The 23070-nt window shown below is 42.9% G+C and overlaps 1 protein-coding gene across 3 annotated transcripts in view; it reads left to right on the top strand.

The window, feature by feature from the left end:
- Nucleotides 1-23070, top strand: part of PRMT8 (protein arginine methyltransferase 8) — a 91436-nt gene that overhangs the window by 18644 nt on the left and 49722 nt on the right. For 2 of the 3 annotated variants that reach the window (XM_002914115.4, XM_019793691.2), the window contains exon 2: nucleotides 21009-21194. The exons of the other annotated variant lie outside the window; for it this stretch is intronic. In XM_002914115.4, coding sequence (XP_002914161.1) covers nucleotides 21009-21194 — 186 coding nt within the window. The remainder of the gene's footprint in view (nucleotides 1-21008; nucleotides 21195-23070) is intronic. 3 annotated transcript variants of the gene reach the window in all.

Here is a 23070-nt window from a genome sequence, read left to right on the forward strand (position 1 = left end):
GTAGAGGAGTCAAACTAAGATACCAGCCATTACAAGGGAATTGTGGAGACTGAAGGAGGGGTGCCAAGGGAGCATCGATAGAAGGATGCTGTTGGGGATGCATGGGTGGTTCAGTCAGTTAAAACATCTTCCTTCAGCTCAGGTCATGATGCCAGGGTCCTGGGATTGAGTCCTGCATCAGGCTCCCTGCTCAGTGGGAATCTTCTTCTCCCTCTGCCTGCTGCTCCCCCTGCTTGTGCTCTCTCTCTCTGTGTGTCTCTCTAAGAAATAAATGAATAAAATCTTTAAAAGAAAAAAAAGGAAGGGTGCTGTTGGGGGAAAAAGGACAAGACTTATAATTTAAAACAAGACTTCACCATTTGCTAAGAACCGCAATGCAGGAAAAAGAGGCAAGTTATGCCCCCTGAAGGCTGTATGCTTCAATTCCTTCTGTTCCTTAACATTTCTTAACACCATAGGCTTTCTTTTATACAGAGATGAAGCCTAGGCATTCTCCTCACTTGTCTTGCAGTTGGGCAGGAGAAGAATTTCATGACATTCACCAGGGGAAGGGACTATGGCACTCTTGGAGGGGGAAATCCCATGATTGTTTTTTTTTTTTAATTTTATTTATTTATGTGATAGAGAGACAGAGAGACCATGAGTGGGGGGAGGGATAGAGGGAGAGGGAGAGGGAGAAGCACACTTCTCGCTGAGTGGGGAGCTCTCCAGGGGGCTTGATCCCAAGACCCTGAGATCATCACCTGAGTTAAAGTCAGAAGTTTAACTGACTGAACCACCCAGGTGCCCCACCCCCATGACTCTTAATACGAGATCTTGGGACCCTCTGATTAGTAACCTTAAAACGCTGTCCTTAAAAGGAACCTTGTAAAGCATTGAGGACCTGTCATTCTGTGGAGATTTATCTTTCTCTGATGGGCAGATTGCATGTTCTGTGACCAATTTCTTTGGGACGGAGTTTAATGTGGTGGGGAAGGTGATCAAAGAAGGCTTGCTATAGGGAATGATATCTGAGTCTCCTTGAAGACTTATTGCAGTTGTCCAGGTGTGGGTCGGGCAGATATGTGACAGTAGACAGGGAGGAGCTAGTGATTCTAGGCAGAAGAATAGCAGGTACCAAGGCCAGGAGGCCTGGGCACAATGCATCAGGGGACACAGAGAAGGGCAGTAGGACTGGAGCAGCATTTCAGGAGGAACCTGAGGAGTAGACAGGGCTCAAATCATGGCAGAGAGTAGAGAACTGTAATTCTTGGTAACAAATTTGGACTTTACCTGGAAGGACTCTGGTAACACCAGCTTCTGCTTAGGCCTCATGAACAGAGTGTTTGCTAACAGCTAACCCAGTTTTCCTGGGCTCTGGAGTGCTCGGCCTCCTTTGAGATAAAGCAGGGCAGAACAGGACATTCATGTGGGGGAACATCTGAGAGCCAGCACGAGTGGGGTCAGAGTCAAACATGGACAGGTGGCAAAATGTGCCCTGGGGGCTCTCTGGGATGGAGCTGCTTGGTGTGGGGTGACAGTGAGCCTCCAGGACTGACTTCCAACTGCTCCATCACAGCTATTCAGCCCTTTTCTTTGCATGGCTCCCCCAGACACCTTGTCAAGGGAATCATTCATTTATTTGCTCATTCATTTATGCTTTCAATGAATATTTATTGAACACTCACTCGGTGTCAGACACAGTTTTATAAACTGGGATTATAGTAGCACCTGATGGCGCCTGCATTTATAGAGCGTTCATTGTATGGGGAAGAGAGACATAAAACAAATATCCAAACTATTATTGGCACCAGTAAAAATGAAGCAGGTAAAGGAATAGAATGTGATGGAGGTGGGGTGTTTGCAAAAAGGGTAACCTGGAGAGTCCACTCTGCAAAAGTGAGATTCGAATAAAGACCTAAATGAAGCGAATGAGGGAACCATTCAAATATATGGACAAAGCAGCTGTGCAAAGTTCCTAGGTGGGGGCAGTTTTGGGTGAATGAGCAGTAGAATGAAGTCCAAGCTGACAGAGATGAAATAGCAGGAGGGCGTTGGAGAAGTTGCAGGTCTTTATAGGTAGAAAGGGGATGCAAAATTTGGGGATAAAAGCTTAGAACCCAGAACACTGAGGGGATGTCAGTTGGACTCTGGGCCTTCCTACTTTTCCTTCATTCAGCACATGGCCTTCCTTTGCTTCTAGACACTACCTGTCCCAGGCTCCAGGACCCATAGGTGTTCCTCGGGCAAATGGTCTCTCCATCCTGTGCTCTTTCTCTCTCCTTATTCCTTTTTCCTGCTTCAACTTTATTAGCAATGAAGGTGACATTTTGTTCTGCTTTCTCGCAATTTCTTTCTTGTTCTTCTTTTTTATCAAGTATAGTTGACATACAACATAGTGATTCAACAAGTCTATACATCATACTATGCTCACAAGTGTATTTAGCATATCTCATCATACAGCACTATTGACTATATTCCTTTTGCTGTTCCTTTCATCCCCCTAACTTATTCATTCCATAACTGGAAGCCTGTACGTCCCACTCTCCTTCACCCATTTTGTCTACTCCCCCACTCCCCTCCCCTCTGGCAACTAACCGTTTGTTCTCTGTGTTTATAAGTCTGTTTCTGCCTTTGTTTGTTTGTTCACTTATTGGTTTTTTTTATTCCACATATAAAGGAAATGACATAGTATTTCTCTTTCTCTACCTGACTTATTTTACGTAGCATAATGCCCTCTGGTCCATCCATATTGTCTCCGATGGCAAGATCTCATTCCTTTTTATGGATGAGCTATATTCCATTGTGTGTGTGTATATATATATATATACACACACCATACCATATGATATACATATTCATTAATCTGGGGATGGACACTTGGGTTTCTTCCATAGTTTGGCTATTGTAAATAATGCTGCAATAAACATAGGGGTGCATGTATCTTTTCAAATTAGTGTTTTTGTTTTCTCTGGGTAAATAACCGGTAGTGGAATTGCTGGATCATTTCATATTTCTATTTTTAAATTTTTGAGAAGCTTCTGTTTTGTTTTCCCCAATACTTCTTCCAATTTGCATTCCCACCAGCAGTGCATGAGGATTCCCTTTTCTCCACATCCTCATCCACGCTTGTTATTTCTTATCATTTTGATACTAACCATTCTGACAGGTGTAAGGTGGTACCTCATATGGTTTTGATTTACATTTCCCTGATGATTAATGATGTTGAACATCTTTTCATGTGTCTATTGGCCATCTGGATGTCTTCTTTTGAAAAATGTCTATTCAGGTCCTCTGCCCATTTTTAAATTGGATTACTTGTTTTTTTGTTTTATTTTAGTGTTAGTTGTACAAGTTCTTTATATATTTTGGATATTAACTCCTTATTATCTGTATCATTTGTAAATATATTCTCCCATGCAGTAGGTTGCCTTCCCATTTTGTTGATGGTTTTCCTTCACCATGCAAAGACTTTTTATTTTGGTATGATCTCAATAGTTTATTTTTGCTTTTGTTTCCTTTGCCTGAAAAGACATATGCAGTAAAATGTTGCTAAGGTTGATATCAAAGGTACTGTTTATGTTTTCTTGTAGGAGTTTTATAATTTCAGGTCTCACATTTAGGTCTTTAATCCATTTTGAGTTTATTTTTGTGTATGATGCAAGAAAGTGGTCCAGTTTCATTCTTTTGCATGTAGCTGACCAGTTTTCCCAACACCATTTCTTGAAGGGACTGTCTTTTCCTCATTGTATATTCTTACTTCCTCTGTTGTAGATTAATTGACCATATAAGCATGGGTTTATTTCTGGGCCCTTTGTTCTATTTCATTGATCTATGTGTCTATTTTTTGTGTCATGCCATACTGTTTTGATTATTATATTTTTGTCCTTCCCATCATTATTAAAATGTACTTTCTTCCTCCTTTCAGGAATGAAGAGACATGATGAGTTAGTTTACACTAAGATGTTAATTTAGACAAGTAAATGCTTTATGTGTCATATTAAACCCAATAGCACATAACATAAAACTTACTATCTTAACATTTTTAAATGTACAGCTCAGTAGTATTAAGTACATTCACATTGTTGTGCAAACGTCACTACCATTCATCTCTGGAACTCTGTCATCTTGCAAAACTGACTCTCTACCCACTACACAATAACTCACCATGTTCCCCTCCCCCTCCAGACCCTGGCAACTACTATTCTACTTTCCACCTCTGTGATTTTGACTACTCTAAGTATCACCCTATATGGGTGGAATGATATAGTATTTGTCTTTTTTGCGACTGTCTTCTTTCATTTAGCATAAAATCCTCAAGTTCATCCATGCTATAGTAATTGTCAGCATTTCCTTTCTTTTTAAGACTGAATAATATTCCATTTTATGTATAGATCACATTTTGCTTATCCACTCATTCATTGATGGACACTTGGGTTGCTCCTACATTTTAGCTTTATATACAAATATCTGTTCAAGACTCCACTTTCATTCTTTTGACTATGTACCTGGAAGTGGAGTTGCTGGATCATATGGTGATTCTATTTTTAATTCTTTGAGGAAATGCCATATTCTTTTCTATAGTGGCTACATCCTTTTACATTCCCACTAACAGTGCACAAGGGTTCCAAGCTCTCCACATTCTTGCCAACTCTTGTTATTTTCTTTTTCTTTCCTTCTTTTTAAAAAATATTAGCCATCCTAATGAATGTGAGGTAGTATCTCATTGTACTTTCAATTTCTATTTCATTAATAATTGGTTCTATTTGGTTTTGCTTCATATATTTTGCATATCTTTTATTAGATGAATATGCATTTGAAATTATGTTCTCTTCATGAATGGATCTTAATCATTATGAAAATATCCTCTTTTTCCTGATATTGGCTCTTATATCTATTTCGTCTTATATTAATATAGCTACTTTAGCTTTCCTTTCATTAAAGTTAACACAGTATACCATTTTTCTTTTTTTTCCTTTTTTAAATTTTTTATTATGTTTTGTTAGTCCCCATACAGTACATCATTAGTTTTTGATGTAGGGTTCCATGATTCATTGCTTGCATATAACACCCACTGCCCCATGCATTACGTGCCCTCCTTAATACCCATCACCGGCCTAACCCAATCCCCCACCCCCCTCCCCTCTGAAACCCTCAGTTTGTTTACCAGACTATGGACTGTAGTATACTATTTTTCATCCTTTTACTTTTTTATGCTAAAAGTAAGTTTCAAATAGGGTGGCATATGGCTGTGTTTCAATCTAATATGACAACCTTTGCATTTTAATTAAGGTGTTTAGATCATTAATATTTAATGTAATTATTGGTGCTATTGGGTTCAAATCTACCACCTTGCTATTTGTTTCCATATCATTTATCTGTACTTTGTTACCTTCACCCTTTTTTTCAACTTTTTTTTTTGGGGGGTAATACATGAGTATTTTTAATAATTTCATTTTATACCCTTTCCTGGTTTATTGTCTATAACATTTTGTGCTTTTATAAAGTGGCTGCTTTAGACTTTGTAGTATATATATTTAATTTATCACAGTCTATCTTCAAGTAAAATTACAGCACCTCACATATATTATAAAATCTTATAAGAGTATACTTCCATTTTCCCCTTCTGGCCTTTGTGTTACTGCTACCATACATTTTATTTCTATACATGTTATAAATACCATAAGACATTGTTTGTTTGGTTTTTTTTGAAGACATTTAAATAGTAAGAAAAACTTTTTTTTAAATATTTACCCATTTGCAGAGCACTCCATTCTTGACATAGATCCAAATTTCTATCTGATGTCATTTTCCTTCTGCCCAAAGAGTGTCCTTTAACATTTCTTATAGTGTGGGCCTGAGGATGATGAAATATTTCAGCTTTTGTAAGACTTAAAAAGTTTTTATGTTGCCTTTGTTTATTTATTTATTTGAAAGAATGAGCAAGAGAGAGAGAGACAGAGAGAGAGAGCATGAACCAGGGAAGGGAAAGGGAGAAGCAGACTCTCTTGCTGAGCGGAGAGCCCAACACAGGGCTTGATCCCAGGACCCTGAGACCATGACCTGAGCTGAAGGCAAATGCTTAACCAACTGAGCCACCCAGGCACACCATATGTTGCCTTTATTTTTAAAGATATTTCATTGGGTATAGAATTACAAGTTGAGAGTTTTTCTTTTTTCTTTTCAGTACTTTAAAGATGTTGCTGTCCTGTCTTCTGGACTGTGTTGTTACTTATAAGTTGGCTGTCATTATTTTCTTTGTTCTGTATATAGAATCTCTTTTCCTCCTTCTGGTTGTTTTTAAGATTTTCTATTTATCAGTGGTTTTAACCAGTTTGAATATGATGTAACTTTTTTAAATTTTATTTTTCAAGATTTTATTTATCTATTTGAGAGAGAGAGGGGGAGAGAGTGAGCACAAAAGAGAGCACAGCAGGTGGGTGGGGGAGGGAGAAGCAGACTCCCTGCTGAGCAGGAAGCCCAATGCAGGGTTTGATCCCAGCACCCCAGGATCATGACCTCAGCTGAAGGCAGATGCTTAACTGACTGAGCCACCCAGGTGCCCCAGTTATGATATAACTTGGTGTAATTTTTTCTGCTTTGTATTTCTTTTCTTCAGGGTTTGTTGAGTATCTTGGATCTGCAAATTTATGGTTTTTATTATTTGGAATTTTTCAGCCATCATTCCAATATTTCTTTAACTATTTTTCTGTTTCCCCTTTCTTTGGCTGCTACAATCACATGTGGACTAGGACACCTGAAGTTGTCCCACAGCTCACTGATGCTCTGTTTAACTTTAATTATTCAAATATAATTAACATGCAGTGTTGTATCAGTTTCAGGTGTACCATATAATGGTTCATCAATTTCATACATTTCCTCAGTGCTCATGAAGATAAGTGTACTCTTTGTCCCCCTCACCCATTTCACTAATCTTCCCATCCACCTCCCCTTTAATAACTATCAGTTTGTTCTCCATAGTTAAGAGTCTGTTTTTGTTGTTGTTCTTTTCCCCCTTTGTTTGTTCATTTGTTTTGTTCTTAAATTCCACATATGAGTGAAATCATATGGTATTTGTCTTTCTGTGACTGTCTTATTCCACTTAGCATTATATTCTCTAGGTCCATACATATTGTTGAAAATGGCAAGATTTCATTCTGTTTAACTACTTTTTAGTTTTTTTTCCTTTGTGTTTTATTTTAGATAGTTTTTATTGCCTTGTGTTAGGTTCACTAATACTTTCTTCTATAATGTTTAATCTGCTATTAACCTAATCCAGTATATATTTTTCATCACATATAATTTTTATGTCTAGAAGTTCAGTTTGGGTCATTTTTCTATCTTTCATGTCTCTACTTATGAGGTTTAATTTTTCATCTAGTTTCTTGTACATATGAAATAGTTCAAATAACAATTTTAATGACCTTGTCTACCAATTCTGTCATCTGTCTCCTTTCTGGGTTGATTTCATGAGACTGGCTTTTCTCCTCATTATAGGTAATATTTTTGCAATTCTTTGGTTAGTCTGATAATTTTTAACTGAATGGCAAACACTGTGTAATCCAGACCTTGGGATATTGTTGGGTCCTGGATATTTTTTGACATATTTTATTTCTAGGCTTTGTTCTGGGATGCAGTTAAATTACTTGAACAGTTTAACCCTTTCAGGTGTTGCTCTTAAGTTTAGTTTGATGGAATTAAAGCAGCCTTTAGTTTAGAGCTAATTTCCACCACTAAGGGAAAAATAACCTTTTTCTGCATATTCCTGAATTATGAAGTTTTCCACTCTGGCTTAGGGGGGAAGGAAGTATTCCTGTCCCTCTGTGAGAACAATGAATCAGTCCCTCTGTCTTCTCAGTAGGTCTTTTCCTGGCATCAGGTAGCTTCTTCACATGCATGGTTTGATCCACTTCAGCTGAAGACTTGAGGGAAATTGCCTCCAGATCTCCAAAGCCCCCCTCCCTGCAGTCTTCTACCCTCCAGTATTTTGCCTTGCGAACTCTCACTGCCCTGCTATCTCCAGAGTCCCACCTCTATCTCTTCCACTAAGACAGATTTCCACTCCCTGCACTGTAGCCTGGATACTCACACTAGACATAAGCTGGGCTATTGTAAGATTCACTTTTTTTGTTTGCCATCTCAGGGATGCAGTTTTTCATTGCCTCATTTCAATGTCTTGAAATTGTTATTTCTTATGTTTTGCCTGGCTTTTTAACTGATCATGGGCATTGTCTGGGAATGTTTTTAAAAACCCAGATTCCTGGAATCTGTCATTGGCCAGTTGGAGGCCACCTTTGGAGAAGGGGCCAAATATATACCGGATGACTGACATTGTTCTTTTTCTAACTGGAATGCCAGTATTTCCTGTACAAACTTGCATCAGAATCTCTGATTAAAGGAGTCAGTCACTTCTGCTCAGGATCTGGGTGGAAATACATTTATTTGGAGTAAATGGGTTTGTTAGAACTAGATAGAAAGTGTCTGGAGGAGTCCATAGAAACCAAGTGAGAAGCTAGTTGGTGTGGCTATGGTCTTGACAAATATTTTCTTTCCTATGTATGGACTCTGTAGCTCACTTTTCTTCAGCCATCAGGTTAATGGCCAGATTATGGGGCCTGAGGCTCTGTGAGGGTCAGACCAGGTATGCTATATGGGCTGAATCTGTCAGTCAGCTTCCCTGAGCCACAGTATCATTACCTGCAATTCTGGCCTTGCACTACTTGGTGTGAAGAGATTGTTGGGAAAATATCTAACAGATACGCTTGAATCTGTACTTGAAACCACTTGTAGTCTGTACAGATGGAATTATGGGTGCTTAGTAAATCCATTCTATATTTGAAAGATATTTTCTTCTCCTAGAAATCTCAGAAGATCAGGAGATAAGACACTTCTTGATAAAGATATTTGGAGTACCACTGAACCCTCCAAAGAGTGTTAAGTATTATTAAGATTCTGATAATTATTTTCCTCAGTTTTGTCTTTCTTCCTGCTGTCTCTCTACCCTTTCAAGGGGAATGATAGGTCTCTGATTACATGGTGGGAAAAAGTCTCCTTCACTTCACTTTCATAATATATTTATGAAGGGCAACATTGACCCAATTGAAGTGTAAGGATACTGTAACCAACACATCTTTATTGAGCCGCAGCTTTATGCCAAGTATTAAAGGAGAAACGATAATGCATAGAATCTGGTTACTAGTCTGAAGGAATTTACTCTTGATTGTAGAAGCAACACCTACAATTGTGAGACCATTTGTCAACAAAATAACACAGAATGTAACCAGTAGCTTTAGACCAGCAGACGCCATATGAACTCAGAATAGGAGTAGAAGAGACCAGGTGTCAGGGGCTGGAAAAAATGACTGACTTTCCATGATGGCCATGTTCCTGAAGAAAGCAATTGTATAATACTCAGAGAGCTCCAAGGAAGGGGGGGTGCAGAATAAAGCCTAGAGAGTGGACAATGTGGAGAGGGAGGACCAGAGTCAGGCAGGCAGAAGAACAGAATGCTAAGGGTAGCCAAAGCCACTGTGTCTAGTGCCAGAGAAGAGCCCAGAGGACATCCAAAAATAGCATAAGGGCATAGATTCAGATTGCCACAGAGGGAAGTCTCATACTCCTTTACCACACTTTAGAATTTCCTGCAAATATTTACATACTCAGCATCTTTTAGTCATCACAGTAGGCTTGTGAAAGAAGTGGGAAACATAATCGTTGTCATTTGACAGAAAAAGTGACTGAAGGTAGGAAAGGCTAAATTGCTTTTGCATAGTGACCTGAATAGGACAAGAACAAACTAAGACAAGAACCCACAGATGTTCCATCTGTGCAACCTCTGCCTGATACCCTCTGCCTCCATGGATGACCCAGTCTGGGGTGGGGAATCATGAACCCAGCTCAGGTCCTACAGGGATGATTTGACCCAAATATGAAACCAAAGCTTAATCCAACTCTGGGTGAGGTATGGGTGTGAGGACATTGGCTGTGTCTTTCTGCACATGTGCCCGTACAGGAAAGTGGAGAAGGAAGCCAAGTGCTTGGTGACCTCTTTCAAGTCAAAGGAGAGAAAAAGGCTCTTGTTGCCTTGGGGAGGGAAAGGGAGGAAGTAGGGGGGAAGTCTGCTTTTTAAGCCCATTAAGGAGGAAGAGCCAGGAGCCAAGCATCCAATTAACCTGACATCTCTTGCAGCCAAAATATCTGAGGATATAAGAAGAGAATTTAATATGTGGAGGCTTGGGAGAAAAGTGACTAATAGCTGGAAAACAGCCCCAGTTTATTTAAAAAATAGGTCAGGCCCAACAAATCCAATAGATTCCTTCCCAGCAGTTACTGATCCAGGAGACAGAGGGAGTGCCGTGTGGGTGCAATGCCATTTCGATTTGAAGCAGGCACTGCTGTTGTACCACAAAGAGACAGCCAGGGGCTGATGGGAAGCACCCAGACACAGTGCACAGCTGCCGAGGACTGCCCTTTGAGTTGAGGCACATCATGGCCCTGGTAATGGCAGCAAGTTAGGGACTGGCCCAAAGGCCTAAAGGTGGCACAGCTACACTCAATCCCAGCTCTTTCTCTGTGGGAGCGAAGGTGATTTCTGTGAACTGCTGCTGCCTCTGGTCCAGGTGTCCTTGGCCCGGCTCAGACATTGTCTAGGGTATCACAGTAGCACCAAGGCTATGCCAGGCTGGCCCTGGGGACTGCATTAGGGGTCAGAGAGTAATGGAGAAGGCAGGTAGCTGTCCTCGACTCTGTCTGGACCAGGATTTCATAGGCATCAGTAGGGGAGCTTGTTAAATGTGCAGCTTGTTGGGTCTCACCCCCACAGGCTCTGACTCCATCAGTCTGGGGTGTGGCCTAAGACCAATCCCAAGGTGGTTAATGCAGATTTTAATAGAGAAACACTGTCCTAAATCAGAGTCCCCCAGATGGTTTCCTCAGAACATTAATTTCTAGAGATGTTTATAGAGCTCTCAGAAAAAAAAAAAAAGGATGTCACAGCCATAAGTTGGTAGCAATAGACACCCTAACTCCCTCTTGGAGAGTCACAATTTGTTTTAACAAATTAGAGGTTTAAAAGTATTGCAATTAAGAAATCTCTTTACATTTTTCAGTATGTACATATATCAAATCATTATGTTTACCTTAAACTTACACGTTATATGTCAGTTATACTTCAAGAAAGCTGGGGGAAAAATGAGAAGAAATCTCTTTAGCTTATTTGTCCAAACTTACTTGACCATGGAACCGCTTTTCTAGGAATATCTATTCTGTGGAATACAATGCGGAAAAATGTAACTCTAGACCAGTGGAGCTCAAACTCTGTGATACATCAGAATCACATGGATCCTTGTTGGAACAGATTGCTAAACCCTACCACAGAGATTATGATTCAGTAGTTTCTGGTAAAGGCTAAGAATTTGCATTTCTTACAAGCTCTCAGGAGATGCTGATGCTGGTGGTCTGGGGACTAGACATTGAAAACCATTGTCTTAGACCCCTCGGTAAACCCTGGCTCAGGCAAGTGTCCTGCCAGGCCTCCTGGCAACATTCCCCAGTGCAAAGCATTCCCCAGTAGAAAAGTGGGGCCTGAGAATAGTGGGTGGCAGGACCTGAGGGAAGAGGATTCAAGGGAGGACAGCCTTGGAGGGAATTTGAATCTAAAGTAATAAAGCATCTGAAGATGGGTTCTGCTAAGGTGCCAGTCATAGTCAGGGACATTGTAAAACAGGATGATCCCAGTGGGTGACAGCAGCTGACACTCTGTGACATGCATCAGTGCTTGGCCTTGCCCCAGGGGGGTCTAGAGAGAGTCTCTGGCTTTAAAGGGCCAACTCTACTGAGGGACATGAGGGTGACTGTTGACAAATAGTACAGGCCCAGGTGCCCTGGAGGCCAGGTACAGGAAGACAACACAGTTTTGTTGGACCAGCAACATCTAGATCTTCTCCCTATCCCCCAGACTCTCAGGTTTCTGACTCCCAGGGTGAGAAACCATGAGCTGGCACTATGTAGTCTAGCACAGCACTTCATTGTAGGGAGGCCGACTTCGACATTGCTTTGCTGGGACTCATCTTCAGCTTAGATGATAGGAAACATGGTTGCGGAAGAGTAGATATGAGGGTGGAACCAGGGTTGTGTTTGGCCAAAGGCAGACATGAAAGCTATATATTTTTTTATGTGATCTTGGACAATAGGAGAGGTCCACATGCCCAACAGAGCGCTGTTGCCTGACATTCTACCATTACAATTTTCTCCTTTCAGGTGAAGCTCTGGTCCCTATCTGAAGGCAGACACATGCTAGGTGATTATCAACTTCATGGACCACAAGATCACAGTCTTATGAGTAAACATCAAGATGAAGAAAGGGTGTGATGAGAGTCTGAGCGTGACCCTGGGGCAGGGGCCAGATGTGAGCATGGGCTAGTAGAAGGTGGGAGAGAGACAAAGGCATCTGGGGAAAAAGATGTGGTGAGACCTGGTGGGAGGGTCACCCCTCCTCCCACATTCTCCTTTGCCCACCTTGCCATGACACACCCTTGCAGTCCCCTTTCTGTCCCCTCCATGGGACCTCAAGCTAGGCAGGCTGCTGCTGAGGACAGACGACTCAGGTTAGAAAAAGCTCTCTTGACATTTGGAAAACAGAGCAGGATTTGGCTCCTCCAGTGGAGCCTCTTGTTCTCAGGAAAATCGTTTTTACAGCTTGGGCTGGTGTCAGTAAGAGCCATTTATAGCCCAATGGGCTTGGGTTAACTTCAGCTGCCTGGTGCAGAAAGTGCTGGCTTCTCTCTGCCCCCTGCTGCCTAGCTTCCCCCTTCATATCTTCTTCACCTCCACTCTCCTTCCTTAAGACCTCTTTCGCCTCTCCCCCACCACTCCTTCTCTATTTTCTTAGAGGTTCCAGTTCTAGATTTGCCTGTGTGACCCTAAACACATTCCTTTTCTAATGTGGCCTTCAGTTCCTCCTTCTATAAACTGGAGCTTACTGTTTGCTCCCTTTTGAACTCAATTACCTTGGAGAGGTACCTACCTCTGCCTACCTTCACTGAGGCATTTTCTTCTTTTTAGTCATTGCCTGTTGACCCTTTTTCTCCACCCAGGACTGGGCTTCCTGTCTAGGCTAGCTTTGCCACCTGTTTCTGAGCACCAGGCTTCTAGCGGTAGCTCAGTTAAGCTTGGTGTGACTGAACTGAGCTAACCAGAGCATCAACGTCAAGAGCATGACTTTGGTGTCCAACAGGTATCAGTTTAGGTTCTGGCTCCATTACTTGTGACCTCTGACTGAATTTTTTGAGCATCAGTTTCTTTGTCTACAAATTTCAGTCCCTCATTGAGTTATTATGAGGATTTTATGAGATGGTGTTTTTATTTTTTAAAATTTTTTAATAATATTTTTTATTATATTATGCTAGTCACCATACAGTACATCCCTAGTTTTTGATGTAAAGTTCCATGATTCATTACTTGCGTATAACACCCAATGTTTTTAAAGTGCTTAGTACAGTGCCTAGTGTTAGGGATCAATCAATGTTAGGGATCAACCATCATCATTGTCATGACCTATTATTTGCCCTTATTTTCAGATGGAAGTGAGTTAGGTTAAAAAGAAAATGGTCTCCCTGAACCCCCACCCCTGCCCCTTCCCCACCCCTTAAGGACCAGCTCAAATACCACTTCTTCAGGAAGCCATCCTCCTTTTGGTCTCCAGTTTTGGTGTTTCCTCCAGCTTTGATGTTTCTACAACCCTTTATCTTATCTCAGCATTTAGTGGGACCTGAGCCCATTCACCCCAGCAGAATGGGGTGGACTAGGAAGATCATAGACGATTTACTGGAAGAAAAACTGCTAAAGATGCCTTGGGAAAGACCAGCCCTGGGCAGGTCACAGTGTCTGAAGGGTCCCAATCAGCAGTTGGCACTAAGAGTAGAAGACAAAGTCATAAATCCTGACAGTGACAGGTGAGTCTCAAAAGATCAGGAAAGCAGGCAACATGCTATTCTGAAAATAGTAGTGCCCTGAGCCTGAGGCCCTTGGGAGGAGGCGGGAGAGCAAGGCAGGGCTGTCTGTATGCATTGCAGCACCAAGCATCCCACTGCATCAAGGATGGAACTTGAGAGTAATTTGAACACAGGTCTCATTCTGCAGCACTAGAGGGGTTAAAATGTCTACTGGGAAGGAACTTGGGCACAGGGAGGAAATTGGAGCTATGATAGCCACAGCTGTGGGGAGACTGAGGAGCTGAGTTTGGGAGTCAGTCTGGCCTCCATCTCCCTCTGTGATTCCCAACCATTGTGGGCCCTCTCGGCCAAAATATACAAGATAAGTTGAAGTTTGAAGGCTGCCTTCACCCAGAGCCTCTGGTTGGCCTATGGAGGAGTCGGAGCTTCTTGACTTCCCAGATGAACCCACCATCATCCTCCAAGACACATTCCCTACATTGTTCAAGTCTTTCCAGGGCCGTGGAGGGTAAGCAGATATGCCAAAGACTGGGTTTTCACATCCCCTCCAAAGGACCTTCCATTGTGGCCTAACCAACATTGATAGCTTCCACAGAAATATCTGGATTCCTATACTGGTTCATATATGCCCATATAGGGACCTAGAGGGTTTGTATACACCTCTGTTCTTCCACAGAACCTGCACAGTGCCTTGCCACCAATAATATTCAGTAGGTATTTATGGAATGAAAAGCAACATCCCAGATAGCTGAATGCCTAGGGATCATGGGCCACTGCTATCTTCCACCCCACTCCTGGCCTCCTGGTGCAGGGCACACCTATCAGCTAATGGGCAGAGTACAAGTCCCCTCTGCAAGAGGCTGAGCCAAGCTGACAGCCTTTGGGACCATGGCCTGGGCCACAGTCACCTCTTTGTCCTCATGGTCTGACCTGTGGCTATTGATGTGAATGCCCCCCTCCAATGCATTCACCTGTTTGCCTTATGAATGCAATGTATGCTGCATGGTAGACATTTTGTAATTGGAAACTGAGGAAAAAATCTCAGGAACCCTGTGAAAAAGGGAACCTTGGACTCAGAGCTAAGGGGTGCAGGAGGCCCTTGTGATCCTGGTTAAGTATGTTGCCTGGACCAGCTGGGACTTTTTCTCTTCTTAATACCTTTAAATAGAGTCAAGATTGGGGTCAGTTCATGCGTGGAGATTTCTTCAGCTCTAGAAGTGACTGCACAGCTTCCTAGCATGGCGTCCTTCTGGATAAGTGAGGATAGATAGAGATTGTCTTTGCTTTGGTGCCATTGAGTGGTCACTGGAGTGCAGCGCTTGTATCACACATCCTCAGAGGAGGGGCAGTCACAGAACTGGAGGGATGAGGACACATCCTCCCTAAGCCTCTCCCCCAGATCCCCTGGTGCCTTCAAGTTCCTCAGAGAAGGAAGCTTCTGCCTTCTCTCCCTGGCCTAGCTTTGTTCCCCTCTACCTCCTTCCCTGGTGGGTCTTTCCCAATGGAGCTCCTTGGCCCCTCTCTGAGCAGATGGTTTCCATCCAGAGTGCCAGCCTTAGCTTCTTTTCAGAGGTCTGGGATCACATTTCTTTTTTTTTGCCAATATTATTACACTTTGCTCTTTTTGAAAGTAGTACATGTTAATGGCATGCATTTTAGAAAATATCAACAAGCATAGGAAAGGAAAGAATTAACTGTTTACCATCCAACACCTTGTCATAATCGCTGCCAATTCTGGTGACTTCCTTGAGTCTCCACTCTTAACACAGGCATGAATAGGTTTTAATTTTAAAAATGTGATCACACTGTCTATTCTTCTCCCACTTGCTCTCCTCAACCCACAGCTTATCGTGATCATATTTCTTTTATTAAACACTCTGCCACAACATTGTAAGCGGATGTATAGCATTCTGTTGTGTGGATGTACCACAGTTTATGTAATCAGTTCTATTTCGTGGAACCTCTAGGTTGACTCCTATTTTTGTGTTGTCTGCCATGATTCTTTCCTCAGGATGAATTCCAAAAGAAGTAATTACTAGGTTTAAGGATTTGTGCTTTTAAAGACTTTTAATGCATTTTTATCAAACTGCCTTCCAGAAAAATCCTCTTTAGAACTATGTAAAGGCACCTCTTTTTCTATAGCCTTTACAAATGTAGTGTTATCATAGTTGTGGGAGGAGTCAAGCTTATTTAATAATTAAAAATGATAACTTTTTGTTTTAATTTGAAGCTATCTGGTGTCTAGGGAGGCTAATATTTTTGCCTCATCTTCATTTGCCATTTGTGTTTATTTTCATGTGAATTGACCATAAAGATCCCTTGTCCAAAACTAAATAAGGGATACTGGTTTTCCTCTTACTGGTTTATAAGAGCGCTCTACATATTAAGGGTATTCACTTTCATCCATCTATGTTAGAAACGTAGTTCTCAGTTTATAATTTGTCTTTCAATTCTATTTATTATGTTTATTGACTAGGACTGCACTACTCTCTGCTAACTAGACTCTTTTCTTATATGACTCAATGGCGTTTAAACTTCACAAATCCAAGTGGAAATTCATTATTGCCCCCTCACACCCCACCTGCTCTTCCCGCTGACTTGTTTTTTCCTATTAATGTCACCACTGTCTTCCTGGTCACCCAGGCTTGAATTGTTGAGGTCATCTTGGGTTCCAATGTTTCTCTTTTCCTCTATATCCCATCACTTGCCAACCCATAGTCAATCTCTGTGGAGATTCGATTTCTGCCCTTTTCCTGGCACGCAGGCCCTCTAACACAATGGTAGTTTCAGTTCTCATTATTTTTTTCTTTTCTTTTTTTTTTTTGGTTCATTGAATTTATTTATTTTTTTTGTTTGTAATAATATTTTTTATTATATTATGTTATTCACCATACAGTACATCCCTGTTTCTTGACGTAAAGTTCGATGATTCATTAGTTGCGTATAACACCCAGTGCACCATGCAATACGTGCCCTCCTTACTACCCATCATCAGCCTATCCCATTCCCCCACCCCCCTCCCCTCTGAAGTCTTCAGTTTGTTTCTCAGAGTCCATAGTCTTTCATGCTTCATTCCCCCTTCTGATTACCCCCCCTTTCTTTATCCCTTTCTTCTCCTACCAATCTTCCTAGTTCTTATGTTCCATAGATGAGAGAAACCATATGATAATTGTCTTTCTCTACTTGACTTATTTCACTTAGCATTATCTCCTCCAGTGCCGTCCACATTGCAGCAAATGTTGAGAAATCATTCTTTTTGATAGCTGAGTAATATTCCATTGTATATATGGACCACATCTTCTTAATCCAGTCATCTGTTGAAGGGCATCTTGGCTCCTTCCATTATTTAGCTATTGTGGAAAATGCTGCTATGAACATTGGGGTGCATATGGCCCTTCTCTTCACTGTGTCTGTATCTTTGGGGTAAATACCCAGTAGTGCAATGGCTGGATCAAAGGGTAACTCAATTTTTAACTTTTTAAGGGACCACCACACTGTTTTCCAGAGTGGCTGTACCAACTTGCATTCCCACCAACAGTGTAGGAGGGATCCCCTTTCTCCACATCCTCTCCAGCAATTGTTTCTTGCCTTGTCTATTTTTGCCATTCTAACTGGCGTAAGGTGGTATCTCAATGTGGTTTTGATTTGAATTTCCCTGATGACTAATGATTTTGAACATTTTTTCATGTGTCTGTTAGCCATTTGTATGTCTTCATTGGAAAAGTGTCTGTTCATATCTTCTGCCCATTTTATGATATGTTTATTTGTTTCTCGTGTATTGAGTTTGAGAAGTCCTTTGTAGATCTTGGATACCAGTCTTTTATCTATAGTGTCATTTGCAAATATCTTCTCCCATTCCGTGGGCTGCCTCTTAGTTTTTTTGACTGTTTCCTTAGTTGTGCAGAAGCTTTTTATCTTGATGAAGTCCCACGAGTTCATTTTATCTTTTGTTTCTCTTGCCTTTGGATGTGTCATGAAAAAGGTTGCTGTGGCCGATGTCGTAGAGGTTGCTGCCTATGCTCTCCTCTAGGATTTTGATGGATTCCAGTTCTCATTATTTCTTGACTGGACTTTGAAAATGGTCTCATAAGCTCATGCCTTTCTTCTATAGCCCAGTCCCTTGACTTGTCATTTCTCCTCCTTGCCCCTCCTGCACACCGCCACCACATTAATCTTTCTAAAGTACAGCTCAACCATGGAACTCTCTGGTAACAAACCACCAACAACTCCCCATTGTCTTGTATTTAATTACAACCTCTTAGCCTGGCCTTAATTTCCTTTCAGTGGAATCTCCCACTATCTTGGCCAAGTAGCTTCTCAAACAAGCTCACAGCTTTCCCACCTCTTTATCTTTTTGCTCTGGACATTCCCTCCTCCTGGAATTCCCTCTACCATTTCCACCTACCAAAACCCATTCAGAAATCCCCCCACCTACCCAACTGCCAGCTATCCCAAGCTTTTCCAATTCTTTTCTCTCTTTGAAACTCCCAGAACAGTTTGCTCGAGCTTCTCTTATAAAATAAATCCTGTTCCATCATCTAATGGAGCCCTCTAAGGTCTTACATTCCTTCCAGAAAGCAGAGTCCTTTGAGGGCACTCTTCTTATACATCTCTGTTCTTACATAGAACCTGCACAGTGCCTTGCCACAGCTGATATTCAGTAGGTATTTATGGAATGAAAAACAACACCCCAGGTAGCTGAATGCCTGGGGATCACAGGCCACTGCTGTTTCCCACCCAACTCCTAGCCTCCAGGGACAGGACACATCTATCAGCTAATGGATAGAGTACAAGTCCCCTCTGCAAGAGGCTGAGCCAGGATGACAGCCTTTGGGACCAGGGCCTGGGCCACAGTCACCTTTTTGTCCTCTTGTTTTGACCTCTGGTTATCTAGGCAAATGGCCCCCCAAATTCACTCATCCCTTTGCCTCATGAATGCAATGTATGGTACGTGGTAGACACTTTGTAAGTTGGCAGCTGAGAAAAGGATCTCAGGGACTTCGCAGGAAAGAGGACCCTGGAATCAGGTTGAACGGCAGCTAAGGGGTGCAGGAGGCTCCTGTGACCCTGACGATGCATGCTGCCTGGACCAGCTAGGACTTTTTCTCTCTTTAATATATTTAAATAGAGTCAAGATTGGGGTCAGCTTCATGCACGGAGCCTTCTTTAGCTTTAGAGGTGACTCTGCAGCCAGCACGGGAGTATGCAATTGACACAGTCTATTTTTAGCCTCCCAGAGACCGTGACCAACATCCCAAGCTGAGGGTGGGCACACCTGCTGCATTCTAATGAGGCAGCCCCGATTGCCTCTGCCAGCCAGCCGGGATCTCGCCGACCTCAAATCTGATGTTGCTAAACTGGGAAGTCTGCTTATTTCCCAGAGGCTGTAGCCTAGATACACCAGGAAAGTGGGACCATCACACTCCCCTGAGCTCACTCCCCTCCAGCCCAGGACACAGGGCAGTCTGGGGGCTGTACACACAGCACAATGGAGAGGTGGAGTCACTTGGGTTTCTTGATCTTGCTCTGTCCTAGGGCCTCCCTATTTCCTTTGTTGGGAAGGAGATTAATAAATCCGAGCTGATTCAGCTCACAAATGAGAAAATCAAGGCATGAAACAGAGACATATTTATGTAATCTGAATAATAATGATAATGGTAATAATAATATTAGAGCTTACTATTGTCAGGCACTGTTCTAAGCACTTCACATATATGGACTCACCCAAACTTCCTGACTACTCTCTCAGATGGGTTTTATCATGATGTCTATTTCATGGTGGAAGAGACTGAGGCACATGATGACAAACGACTTCCAAAGTCATTTGTCAGCCACTAAGCAGCAGAGCTGTGTTTTAAAGCCAGGCAGTGTGGCCCCAGGATTTATGCTTTACACCGTACCACCTGCCTCTCAATATCTATTTTTAATTTTACTAGAGGCAGGATGGGATCCAGGAGTCCCAGAGGACCAACTATGGCATAATCCTGCTTCTCTATATTTTAAACTTCTGCCCTGCTTTGAGGCCTTTACTGTGCTGTGTACACCTGGATTCCTATGCTCTGGGGAGGGAAGTTTCTTCTACTAGGTTGACTTCGCGTCTGCAGTCAAGCCAAACGTTTGGGCCCCAAAACTCCCTGAATTTCCTCTCCTTTTCCCTCCTCCCCTTAGCCTGTGAAGAAGGAGGTGCTGACCAGTGACCGGCAGCAGCAGTGGGGTGTAGAGTGGGGCTGCATAGTGGGTTGAGAAACCAGAAAGAGCATGCTTGGTCATGCGCAGGCAGGAGGCCACTGTCAGCGTGGTCATTCGCAGTTCAGAGTAAACTTCTGCTGAAGTTCAGAGTAAGGTTCGCAGAAAAGAGGAGGGAATACAACAGGTGTGAGGCCCCAGAACCTGAGAGACCTACCTTTTGGGGGACAAGAGCTGCCTGCTGGAGAGAAGCCCAGGGACTTGATCTTCCTAAGGGTGCAGGTGGGATTCAATTTAACAAATACCGATCATGTGCTAAGCCCTTTTATAAGCACGTCACAAATACCAGCTACTTGGTTCTCAGGGTGACTCTAGGACGTGGGGATCATTTCATTCCCATGTGAGCGATAGGGAAACCAAGGCACTAAGAGGTTAATGATTTGCCCGAGGTTGGGCGCATAGCTCATCAGTGGCAGGACTGGGGCTCCAGTATTAGCAGACCAGCTCTGAAATCTATACTCCGGTCACCAGGCTATGAGATGCTACACAGCACCCCCTCTACTGAGTGGTCACTATTTGCCTCCGGAGGAATGTATTTTTGTCCTCATTTAGCAGGTCTGGACACTGAGGCCTAGATTGGCTCAGGTCACCTGACTAGTGATGGAATTGGGTTAATTTGAGGTCCTTTTGGCTCCTCAGTAGCATGGCTCCTCTCCACCAATCACAGCCCTCAGTCGGCCTGTCAGAGAGCCGGTCCATCTGTCCCTTAGGAGTTGCTGCTGCGGCAGCTGGAGCCTTGGAGATCAGGAAGGGGAAGCAAGGAGGGGCGGCATCTCAGAGGGCAGTACCTCATTGCTGCTGTTGACGCTGGGCCCCTTCTCTTCCCCTCAGGTGAGCAGTCCCCCCCCGCAGCCCCCTCAGCCCATCGTCCCACCCAAGCCCGTGCAATGTGTCCATCATGTGTCCACTCAACCCAGCTGCCCAGGACGGGGCAAGATGTCCAAGCTGCTGAACCCAGAGGAGATGACCTCGAGAGATTATTACTTCGACTCCTACGCCCACTTCGGGATCCATGAGGTAAACCATGCTAAGCTCGGCCCTGCTGTTCCTTCACTGCTTTCTGAGGCAGCGTAATGTGTTCAACTGTCTACTATCATTAAGGGGGTTTTCCCAGTGGCCCAAGGTCCCTGGCCCTCCCTCCCATGAGCCTCTCTGGGAGAGGGTCAGGGCCAGGCCTGCAGCAGGTGAGTAGCTGGAAACATATGTCTGTGTGTTTCTTGGCCAGAGAGCAAGGAGGGGCTTAGGGTTTCTTTGTTTTATGGTCCAGCACCTGTGTCTTCTCGACCCTAAACCCAGGTGATCCAGGTGGACCAGATGTCTTTGTTCTAGGTCCCTGCTCTAGGAGCTCAGATGCTTTGCAACTCAAGTCCTGAGGCTGAGAAGACCTTCCAGAGCCCATGATGTCTGGTCTTCAGGGAAGCCTGAACATGAACCCTTAGGTCCTAGATCAATAAGCACCTCCAGGGGAAGAAACACAGTAAGCTTCCTTGGAAACCTGGCCCAGGTCTGCCATCCTGATGGATTCTTGGGAAATTCTTGTGTCTAAATTCTTGGCTTGTACCATAGCAGGGAAGATTTATGTTCCCTGTAGAACAGAACAGAGCTTCCCTACAGCCAGAAAACCTCCACCCCCCTCACCTCCAGCATTTTCTCCAGCCACCCAGATTGGGGAGTGCTTACTCATTAATTGGGTGCTTATGCAGTGCCGGGCACTGTTCTAAGCACATTATACGTATCATTTCACTTACTCCTCCTAAGAACCCTATGAAGAAAATATTTCTATCATCCCCTTACAGTATGAAGAAATACTGAGAAAAGGAACAAAGCCTTGCTTGCTTTGCAAATGCATTTTCAAAATAAGTCTCAAAGCTCCCCTTTCGATTAGATGCCTTTGTAAACACTCCCAGTGACAAAATGGTAACACTGTTACTGCCATAAGAGTATTTAAAAATAATAGCCAGCACTTCTTTCCTTTTTTTTTTTTTCTTTTTTTGAGTGCTTGCAACATGCTGGGTGTTGTTCCAGGATTTTACATGTTTGGCTCATTTATTCCTCAGGTCAACCTTATGAAGTTGGTATTACTATTTTGTCCCCAATTATAATTATTTGTGTGTTTGTTTTTAGACAAGCCAAATTTGTATTATTTTAATATTTATTCTTGTTGTTTCTGTTTTGATTTCATATATTCCTTTTTTAAAGAGGCACATTGTCCCCTAAGCCACCCACCCACCTACTTACAAAATAATACAAATTCATTAAAATGAACTTGAGGAATACAAGATTATTTGTCCCCGGGTTATATGTGAGGATGTGAGATCTTAAGAATCCAGGTCAACTTTCATTCTTTGCTTCTTTTGTGCGCAAGGTCACAAGCTAGTAAGTGGCAGGGCTAGGAATGAAACCTTCATGTTTGCGGCCCAGGGGCTTCATCCCTAACTACCATGCCATATAGACTTTAAACCAGGTCTTTCTTTATTTCTGGAAATGTTGACTTTGTTTCTGGTTGTTCCTTTGCAATTCCACGTGGAGGCAGAGAGTGAAGGAGTTAATTCGAGGCTCAGAGGTTTGGCTCATTCACCTCAGGGAGACTCAGGGTTTGACCCTCCAGGAATTGCTGTCCACATAAAAGCGTTAGGCTTGGGACCTGCAGGGGAGAAAGTTTGGGCCCTGTGTTTGTTCTGGGGGTCCTGGCCCAGGAGGGCCTGGGCAGCTGAGCCTGCTGTTCTTGGTGGCTCACAGTCATCTTAGGGCAGACAAGTGAGCTGCTGTTCCTTCCCTGATTCTACTCCCCATGGGAGTGGGGTTGGGGTGAGGTGGTGCACTGAGCCCTGTCCTGGGCCTGTGAGAGGTTCTGGGAGGCAGAAAGGACATCCTCAAGAGCTCATCCTGTCCC

The sequence above is a fragment of the Ailuropoda melanoleuca genome, chromosome 16 (assembly GCF_002007445.2).
Source record: "Ailuropoda melanoleuca isolate Jingjing chromosome 16, ASM200744v2, whole genome shotgun sequence".
Taxonomy (NCBI): Eukaryota; Metazoa; Chordata; class Mammalia; order Carnivora; family Ursidae; genus Ailuropoda; species Ailuropoda melanoleuca.